The 9,747-nt window shown below is 72.2% G+C and overlaps 1 protein-coding gene across 1 annotated transcript; it reads left to right on the top strand.

Moving 5' to 3' along the window:
• Positions 1-115: 115 nt before the first annotated feature.
• On the top strand, positions 116-9,034 carry PANK4 (pantothenate kinase 4 (inactive); the record flags this gene model as incomplete). The annotated part of the gene is made up of 19 exons (XM_084241655.1): positions 116-245; positions 2,092-2,174; positions 2,438-2,652; positions 2,923-3,106; positions 3,307-3,399; positions 3,582-3,735; positions 3,986-4,167; positions 4,511-4,592; positions 5,033-5,133; positions 5,940-6,095; positions 6,407-6,519; positions 6,636-6,723; positions 6,938-7,089; positions 7,512-7,567; positions 7,692-7,741; positions 8,020-8,124; positions 8,310-8,410; positions 8,490-8,558; positions 8,770-9,034. 19 exons carry the CDS (start codon positions 116-118, stop codon positions 8,981-8,983), a joined length of 2,328 nt encoding a protein of 775 aa, XP_084097781.1. The 3' UTR covers positions 8,984-9,034.
• Positions 9,035-9,747: the final 713 nt, after the last annotated feature.

Raw genomic sequence — 9,747 nt, 5'->3', positions numbered from 1 at the left:
GGGGCGGCGGGGCGGGGCCGGGCCTCATTAGCATAATCTATGCGCGAGGGCGTTTAGCAGTCAAATCTATGCGCATATATCTCCATGGATGATGAGGCCGGCCGGCGCATTCAAAATGGCGGAGAGCGGGGCGAGCGGCAGCGGCGGCGGCAGCGGCGGGGACAGCCTGGACAAGAGCATCACGCTGCCCCCCGACGAGATCTTCCGCAACCTGGAGAACGCCAAGCGCTTCGCCATCGACATCGGTAGCCGCGGGCGGGCGCGGGGCGGGCGGCGCGCGGGGGGCGTGGGCGCGGGCGGCGGCCCGGGGGCGGCGGCAAGGACGAAGGGCGGGGGCGCGGGCCGCCAGCGCGCACGGCGTGACGGGCCTGGTCGCCCCGCGCGCACAGCCCGTCGGGACTTGGAGTCCGCGGCGCCGCCGGTGCTGGCGCTCGCCGCGGCGGCCGGACTACAGCTCCCGGCGGGCGCCGCGCGGCCGGAGCTAGGCATGCCGGGCCTCGTAGTCCGGGCGGCGAGGCCGCGGGGAGGGGGCGGGCGCCTCTCGGACTGCCCGCCGGGAGGGTGGGCGGCGGGCGGCCGAGCCGGGGCTCGGTTCCCGGCCGACGCGAGGAGGCGTGGCAGCCCCCGCGGGCCCGCGGAGACGTGGGCGGGCCCTGCCGGCCGCGCTCGCGGACGCTGACATTGGCGTGAGTGGCCACGGCCTGCCCGGAAGGGGCCTCTGGCGGGGTCTGGACCCCGCGACCTGTAGGGGCCCCGGCCCCGCCGCTGCGGACTCTGCCGCTCCGCCCGGTCCCGCGGCCTCCAGGCCCCTGCCCCGAACCCTGGAGCTCCGGATCCGGAGCCCCGGACCCCTGCCCCCGGCAGGTGCCCGCCGGCCTCCCGCTCCACCCAGTTGCCAGCTGCTGTCTGGGAGCTGACCAAGGAGGCTGCGCCCGGGTCCCCTTTGGCGGACCCAGCACCTCCTAGCAGCCCCGTTTCGCTCGAGCAGCCAGCCCTGGCTCTGGCCCGTGCCTGCTGGAGGCTTCCCCGGCCTCACTAGCTGAGGCCCAGCAGCCTGCACTGCCCCCTCTCCAAGGACCTCACCAAGGCCCGAGTCTGCTGTGCCTGCCGGCCGTGCCCGCTGGCGTGCCCGAGTAGGGTCCTGGAGAGAGGTACGAGCCTCGGGCCCAGCACCACGCCTGCCGTGCCGCCTGCTCTGCGCATGGCTCTCCAGGAAGCGGGGACAGGCCCGCTGACCGTGGAGGGCCGCCTCCCGGTGTATTCAGCGTATCCCCCACTCCCCTGCTCTTGGTCACTTGAGTCTTGGGCTTGGGGACTGTGCCCTCCAGGGAGGAGGGGAGGCCTGGCCCTGCCGGTTCTGAGCACCTGTCTCGTGCCCCATGGGCTCCCAAGGAGCTGTGCTTAGGCAGTTGTGGCCGGTGTCAGTTGGGTTGTGGCTGCCTTGGCCCACGGCCTGCTGTCCCCAGAGCCGTCTCTGACCGAGTGCTGTCTCCGAGCGTGACCACCGCCTTGGGTTTCTGCCTTCTTGGCCTCGGGTTTCTGCCTCTCCCTGTCGGGTGCAGAGCAGTGAGCTGTCCTGTGCCCTTCTGCAGCGCCAAGCATGTAGCTCCCCTTGGGCATCAGGGCCTGAAGCCAGTCCCACAAGCAACCCTCCTCCAGATGGAGGGCACCACTCCACGCCCTCCCGACTCACCCCCGGAGACGGGCTCAGGCAGTGGAGGCAGTGGGCCTCCTGGAAGCACCCCAGGGCGCAGGGCGTCCCCCAGCCCTTGCTAGTGGCCCACCCGGGCCATCACTGCCCACCAGCCGGGCCCTCCATATGCTCTCAGTGTCCCACTTTGGGTCACTTTCTAGATCCCAGCTTGGAGTGGAGCCGTCCCCACCCACTGCTGATGGCGAAGTGGCCCTGGGCAAGAAGCCCCGTCTCCCCTGGGGCTGGTGGGCGGGGCCGCTGGGCTCGGGCATCTCCGTGCTTCCCTGTCCTGTGGGGCCCGAGGGCCTGCGGACAGGCCTCCGGGCTGGTGAGGGAAGCCGCCATCTCTTCCACCCGCTCTGAGCCCGCTCTGAGCCCACCCCATGGTGTCCCTGCAGGCGGCTCGCTGACCAAGCTGGCCTACTACTCCACGGTGCAGCACAAAGTCGCCAAAGTGAGGTCCTTCGACCACACGGGCAAGGTGAGTCCGGGCAGCACGGCGTGGGCGGCGGGGCGTGCTGGCCTGACCCTCGCGTTGCCCGGCCTGGTGTGCCCCTCGATTCCCGGGAGGTCGGTGCGTGCTGCCTCCTGGCCGTCAGCCCCCCCAGACCCGCAGGAGACCCGCCACCCACTGAGACCAGCGCGGGCCCGGGAGCGGCATGTCACGCTGCTGCAGGGTGGGCGCTTGGACCTGCGCCAAGTCGGCGCTCCCCTCCGGCACACCCAGACCCTAGTCTCTCCCAGGACGCCGAGCAGGACCACGAGCCGCCCTACGAGATCTCGGTCCAGGAGGAGGTCACGGCCCGCCTACACTTCGTCAAGTTCGAGAACACCTACATCGAGGCCTGCCTGGACTTCATCAAAGACCACCTGGTGAACACCGAGACCAAGGTCATCCAGGCCACCGGAGGCGGGGCCTACAAGTTCAAGGACCTCATTGAAGAGAAGCTGCGACTGAGGTGAGTGGGGCCGCCCCCCAACCCCGAGAGGACCCGGGTGGGCCACGTGGGGAGCACACGGTGGGGAGAACCCGCGGGCGTTCGTGTCCTGCTCTGCCTGAGGCACCCCTGGGAGGCCGGCGGGGGCTTTGGGGGCGTCCTCTGCCCTGGGGCTTGCCGGTCTCAGGCGCTGGCTGAGTGTGCGGTGCGGCGGAGCGAGTCTGCCGGGGCCAGGCCAGTCTGGGGGGCAGGCCCTTCCTGGACCCCGCTCTTGTCAGCGCCTCCCTGCAGGGTGGACAGGGAGGACGTGATGACCTGCCTCATCAAAGGCTGCAACTTTGTGCTGAAGAACATCCCCCAGGAGGCCTTCGTGTATCAGAAAGACTCAGACCCTGAGTTCCGATTTCAGACAAACCACCCCAACATCTTCCCCTATCTGCTTGTCAACATCGGTTCCGGAGTCTCCATCGTGAAGGTGAGGCTGGCGCCCCGGGCAGGCGGGTGAGGGGCACCGTCCAGCACCGGGACAGGGACTGGCAGCGGCTGGGCTCCTTCCAGCGTCAGCACCCGCCATGCCCCCTAATGCAGCCCCCGGGACTCAGCCTCCGCTCTGGCTGCTCCCAAGTCACTGCACCCCTGGGGACCCGTTGGGCAGAGCTCCTTGTCCCACCCCAGGTGGAGAGCGAGGACAGGTTCGAGTGGATCGGAGGCAGCTCCATTGGCGGCGGCACTTTCTGGGGCCTTGGGGCTCTGCTCACCAAAACCAAGGTACTCGGGCTGCTGGCGGGTGCTTGGGTTCTCGGGGCACCCCCTTGGCAGGCCCTCTGGTGGGGTACAGGTGCTGAGGCTGGCCCTGTGGCAGCTGCTGCCCGGGGCTCCAGACCTGGGGCATCCCACGGCCAGAGCCGCTCCCCGACTTGGGGCGCCCGGGCCCCCTCTCTTCCCCACAGAAGTTCGACGAGCTGCTGCAGCTGGCCTCCAGGGGTCAGCACGCCAACGTGGACATGCTGGTCCAGGACGTGTACGGCGGGGCCCACCAAACATTGGGGCTCAGCGGCGACCTCATCGCGAGCAGCTTCGGGAAGTCAGCCACTGCTGACAGAGGTGCGGGCCCGTCCGGGGCGCGGGGGGCTTGGGTGGTGGCTGGTGCCGGCTGCCCCCCATACCGGTGCATGCTGGGGAGAGCAGGGGCTGCTTCAGCCTCACTCTGGCCCATGCCGGAAAGACCCTCCCCAGCCCCGAGAGCCCTAGGGCATGTGCTGCTGTCCCGGGCGCCGCCCCGCCTCATCCCCAATCCCTGCCCTGTCACGCTCGCCTCCGGCTGCTCGTGCCTAGCGCCCCTCCCCCTCCCCAGAGTTCTCCAAGGAGGACATGGCCAAGAGCCTGCTGCACATGATCAGCAACGACATCGGCCAGCTGGCCTGCCTGCACGCCCGGCTGCACGGCCTGGGCCGCGTGTACTTCGGCGGCTTCTTCATCCGGGGCCACCCCACCACCATGCGCACCATCTCCTACAGCATCAACTACTTCTCCAAGGTAGCGGCCCGCCCGCCCCCACGCGCGCCCCCCAGCCCGAGCTGGCGTGCTGCCAGGGAGGGCCCCGCGGGCAGGTCTGCCCGGTCCTCCAGCTCCCACGCTGGGGCTCCGCGGGCGCCCCCCACGGGCCTGAGCTCGCAGAAGTGGGTGGGCCCGTCTCTGGACGTCGCCCTCAGGCGTCTGCGGGCCACCAGCTCTCACGTTCTGCATTAATACGGTTCTGCCCACAAGCACTTAGGGGGTGGCCAGGAGGCCTTGGCCCCATCAGGGGCTAACGGAGGGGCTGGGGGCGCCGAGGGCCTGGCCGCACTGAGGGCGGCCGTCAGCTGGTCTCGCCCGGCAGGGGGAGGTTCAGGCGCTGTTCCTGCGGCACGAAGGCTATCTGGGGGCCATCGGAGCTTTTCTGAAGGGAGCCGAGCAAGACAGTGAGTTGGGGGGCAGGGCTGCGGGCGCCAGGAGCGGGGAGGTGGGGAGCCGGGCGGGGCAGCCGGGGCGGTCCAGGCAGGAGTGGGTGTGGCGGCTCCACGGTGCAGGCCAGGCCCACCCTTTGCCGAAGCTCCCCCAAGGGCCTGGGGACACTGCCTCTGGGTGGGCAGCGGGATCCCCAAGGGACCTGGGGCTCAGCGGGTGGGCGCAGAGCACTGGCTGCGCCCCGACCCCTCACCCCCTTGGACGGCCCCGAGCGGCCTCTCCCTGTGGATGCGCCCTGGCCCTCGCCAGGCACGTGGCTGCGCCAGCCTGGGCGCCTGCCCCCTGGTCTTAGTCCTTCTCAGCGAGGTAAGCTGGAGGGGCCAGGGCGCTCAGAGGGCCCCGGGGTCAGGCCTCCCGAGCAGCAGGCCCAGGTAACGCCGCCCTCTGCCCCCAGACCCCAACCAGTACAGCTGGGGCGAGAACTACGCCGGCAGCTCCGGGCTGATGAGCGCGGCCCCCGACCTGGGCCCGGCGCGGCGGGCGCGCAGCGGCACGGTGAGTGTGGGTCTGGCCGGGAGCCTCTGCGGGGTCCCCGGGCCCGGGTCCATCCTCCGGGCGGGCGCGAGTCAGGCGGACCCGAGCAGGGCAGCGGCTCCTCCGTGCTCCTGCTCCCCTTGGTCCCTCCGTGTTTTCCAAACACTGGCCCAGCTTGGGGCCATGCGCACCCACCCCGCCCCCGCCTGCGGCACCCGCACCACCACACAATGCGGGGGGACCCCAAGCACCAGCGGGGTCGCCCAGTGCAGAGGTGCCGTCCCGGGGTCGGGGTGCAGTGGTGGTGGTGAGGGGCGGAGGAGTCTGAACACCAAGGGCCCGGCCCGTGTGCCCCAGGCCTGCTCTTCCCAGCACAAGACGCGGGGGCTGCGGCGAGGGGGGTCTGACGCGCCCTTTTGATGCAGGTCTTGGCACTGGGGCTGGTCCCTGGTGTGCCCCCTCCCCTGGTGGCCCCTGGCCGTGAGCCTGGGCAGTGCTGCAGAGCCTGGGGGGCAGGAGGGTGGCCAGAGCCGTGGGGTCTCACCCCCAAGAGGCCCAGGGCCTGAGCAACCAGGAAGAACCAGTCTGGGGGCTCTGGAGCCAGGGGAGGGGCAGTGGCAGGAAGGTGGGGGGTGGGGGAAGGCAGGAGCGGCTGACCGGGAGGGAACCTGCGGATGGGCTGGCCCGGGGACAGCAGATTGGGACCCCGCAAGTGAAACCCCCTCCCGCCAAGTCGACAGATGGCAGGCGCGGCCCCGGCCCGGCGAGGCTGAGGCCCGGGCGGCTCTGCTCTCGAGCCGCCTCTCACGTCCTCCGGCTTCTCCCAGTTCGACTTGCTGGAGATGGACCGACTGGAGAGGCCGCTGGTCTCGCTGCCGCTCCTCCGGGACCCGTCCTCCTACGTGCCCGACACCGTGGACCTGACCGACGACGCCCCGGCACGCCAGTACTGGCTGACCTGCTTCGAGGAGGCCCTAGATGGGGTGAGGCTGAGGACGCCGCCACCTGGAGGGCAGGGACGGGGTGAGGCCGCGGCGTCTGGGCCCCGGCGGCTGCTGTGTGGAGCCCCGAGGGCACGTGGGCCGGCCACGGTCTCGCAGTTCTGGCCGGTGGGCTGAGGGGTCCCGGCCTGCCCGGCCCTTGGTGCGTCCCGGGAGGGACCGAACCCCCTGCCCCGCCGCAGGCTGGTGGGGGCCCTGCATGGGTTGCCGGCGAGCTGGACGGCCGGGCCATCCCCAGCGCTCCCGGGGGCGCCCCCGCTGCAGGGGCCCCCGCTGAGCACCGGTCCCGGCAGGTCGTGAAGCGCGCGGTGGCCAGCCAGCCCGGCTCCGCGGACGCCGCCGAGCGCGCCGAGAAGTTCCGCCAGAAGTACTGGGACAAGCTGCAGACGCTGCGGCACCAGCCCTTGTAAGTTGGGGGGGCTGGGGGCGTTTTACGGGGGGCCACCCAAGGGCAAGACTGTGCCAGGACCCCCAAGGGCAGCCCTGCTCACGCCCGGCTGCCCCCTCTGGCTCTGGCTCTAGCGCGTATGGCGCCCTGACCGTGCGCAGCCTTCTGGAAACGCGGGAGCACTGCCTGAACGAGTTCAGTTTCCCGGACCCCTACTCCAAGGTGAGTGCCGCGGGGCCCCCGCCGCCTTGGCCCTGACGCTGCCGCACGGTGCCCCACACCCCGGCGCCTGGCCAGCCCCGAGGGGAAGCTGCTCCGCTTTTCACGCGCCCCAACGCAGTGTCCGGTCTCCCTCCCCCGAGCCCAGGCCCGCAGGCCGTGTCCACAGCTCCCGGCCAGCGGGCTGCCAGGCTGAGGGCGCCCCGTGCTCCCCCAGGTGAAGCAGAAGGAGAACGGCGTCGCGCTCAAGTGTTTCCAGAGGGTCGTCCGCGCCCTGGACGCGCTGGGCTGGGAGGAGCGGCAGCTGGCCCTGGTGCGGGGCCTCCTGGCGGGGAACGTCTTCGACTGGGGAGCCAAGGCCGTCTCCGAGTAGGTCCTGGCTGCACCCGGTCCCCTTCCCGCCTGGCCGCCCAGAGCTGTCCGCGCCCCCGGCGCACGGCCTCCCCCAGCCGTTCCCTGACCCCAGAGCACCTCGCCTGCCCGGCCTCGCGTGCCTGCCCTGTGCGGCCCCGGGCTCCGTTTTGGCCCCTCAGGGGCACGCGCCGAGGAGCCTCCCCCCGCATCCCTGGCCTCGCTGGGCGATGTAGCGGGTTGTCTGGGGGAGGCCGGTGGCCGCCAGGCAGGGGTCTCCCAACCCCACAGCCCACATGCTGGAGGACACACCGCTGCCCAGCTCGAGACCCGTGGGCCCGGTGCCAGGCAGGGGGCGGCACAACGCAGGACGCTGGTCCGGTGCCAGGCGGCGCTCCGCGGCGGGGGGGCTTCTGTGACCTCCTTCCCTTTCCCTGCAGCGTCCTGGAGTCTGACCCCCAGTTTGGGTTTGAGGAGGCCAAGCAGAAGCTGCAAGGTAGGGACACCGGGCGCCGCGTCCCGTGCGGACGGCCAGCGCCCGGCCGAGTGCGGTGGGGACGCGGCGGCTGGGGGTGCAGCTGCCCCCGCGGCGCAGGCCGCTGACTGCCCGTGTCCCGCAGAGCGGCCCTGGCTGGTGGACGCCTACGACGCGTGGCTGCGGAGACTGAAGGTACCGAGCGTCCTGTCCTGTGCTGCCCACGTGGCGCCAGGCGCGGGGCCGGGCGGGGCCGGAGGGAGGGAAGGGCGGGGCGGCCCCCCACGCCGGGGGCACCTCCGGAGGCCCCGCCCCGGGCTGACGGGCGGGCGGCCGCTTGGGCCCGGGGACCTCCGTCGGGCGCCTGGGCCGGCCTGGGGGCTGCCCGCCCGGCGCCCTCAGGAGCGAGCGGCGGAGCTGTCGGAGCTTGGACGCGCCTGTTCCCAACTGAACGTCCTGGTTTTGTCTTGCAGGGGCCCCCTCACAAATGTGCCTTAATTTTCGCAGATAACAGTGGAGTAGACGTCATTTTGGGAGTCTTCCCCTTTGTCAGGGAGCTTCTCTCTAGAGGGACGGAGGTGAGTGTGGAGGCCGCTCGGCCGCCCTTCCCGCCCCCCGGGCTGCCCGCTCTCGCTGAGCAGGTAGGTGCGGGCCGGAGGCGCCCGGCGCGCCCTGGGGCTCGGGCCGTGGCCCTTGGGGCCCGCGGGGCGGGGCGGGGCAGGGCGCGGGGCGGCCCCTGAGCAGCCTCGGGCCTCCTCCGCAGGTGGTCCTGGCCTGCAACTCGGGCCCCGCCCTGAACGACGTGACCCACGGCGAGTCCCTGCTCGTGGCCGAGCGCATCGCGGCCATGGACCCCGTCGTCCAGTAAGCGCGGGCCGGGCCTGGCACGGCGGTGGGGGCGGGTGCTGGGTGCCCCCTCACGGGCGCCCCTTGTGCCCGGCAGCTCGGCGCTCAGCGAGGAGAGGCTGCTGCTGGTGCAGACCGGCTCCAGCTCGCCCTGCCTGGACCTCAGGTACCCGCGGCCCACCCGGGGCGGGAGCTCTGTCCTGGGGTTCGGGTCCCCGCCTGCCCCGGGGGTGTCCGCCCAGGCCGCCTGCCCCCTCTCCAGACGCCTGGCGTCCCAAGCAGAGATGTGCCGTCGAGCCCTGGGATGGGGGTCCTGTGGGGGCGCTGCGGGCAGGGTTTGGCGTCCACCCCCCTCACTGCGCCCTTCCCCCCCGAAGCCGCCTGGACGCGGGGCTGGCCGCGCTGGTGCGGGAGCGCGGCGCGGACCTGGTGGTCATCGAGGGCATGGGCCGCGCCATCCACACCAACTACCACGCGGCCCTGCGCTGCGAGAGCCTCAAGCTGGCCGTGGTCAAGAACGCCTGGCTGGCCGCGCGGCTGGGCGGCCGGCTCTTCAGCGTCATCTTCAAGTACGAGGTCCCGGCGGAGTGAGGCGGCCACCGGGCACCGAGGACGAGACTGGGGCCCGCGGGGCGTGCGCGGGTGTGGGCGCCGCCGTGCTGGCGCGGAATACAGTGGACTGTCACACCGCCTTCTCTGTACACGCGTGTGCACGCCCGCCCCGCCCCACCCCTGCCGCCACCGCCCGCCAGGCAGCCTGGGCCTTTGGGGTCCTCCTAGATGCTTGGGCCCCCATGTCAAGGCTCCCACACCGTGAGCCCCGCCAGCCTCTCTGGGCCCCACACGGCCCTGACCAGCCATGGGCAGCTGAGGGCTGGGTGCACCCTCCTGGGCACCGCCAGGCCCTGCCTGTGGCGGGCAGCCAGGGGCTTGTGCCCAGCTCCGGGGGGCCTGCGAGGGGGCCTGCAGCGGGACTGCCCTGGGGAAAGCGGCCAGGGCACCGTGGGTGGAGCGGACAGAAAGGAGGCTGAGTGGGCTCGGGGCAGGGAGCCCCTCCCTAGGCAGGCGGCTGGAGCGCCGTCCACCGTGCTCCCCCAGTTCCCTCCCTTGGACTGTCCGCAAGTGCCTGGCCCTCCCTGTCCAGGGCGCCGGGAGCCTGGACTCCCCAGGGGCTTTGCTCAGCAGTCTGGGGGCTGCTGGCTCCAGGGAACGGGACCCAGGGGGGCACGTGACCAGTCCTGCTCCTGGGTGGCCCTGCCTGCACGTGGCTCCCAGCCTGACCCAAACAGCTGCTGGACCTGTGGGGTCGTGAACTGGCCCCTCAGCACCACCGGGGAATTGGGGCACCGGAGGCC

This window comes from Talpa europaea (genome assembly GCF_964194135.1).
Source record: "Talpa europaea genome assembly, chromosome: 9".
Taxonomy (NCBI): domain Eukaryota; kingdom Metazoa; phylum Chordata; class Mammalia; order Eulipotyphla; family Talpidae; genus Talpa; species Talpa europaea.
Note: the sequence above shows the minus strand (reverse complement) of the source record. Positions and strands in the feature narration are given on the sequence as shown.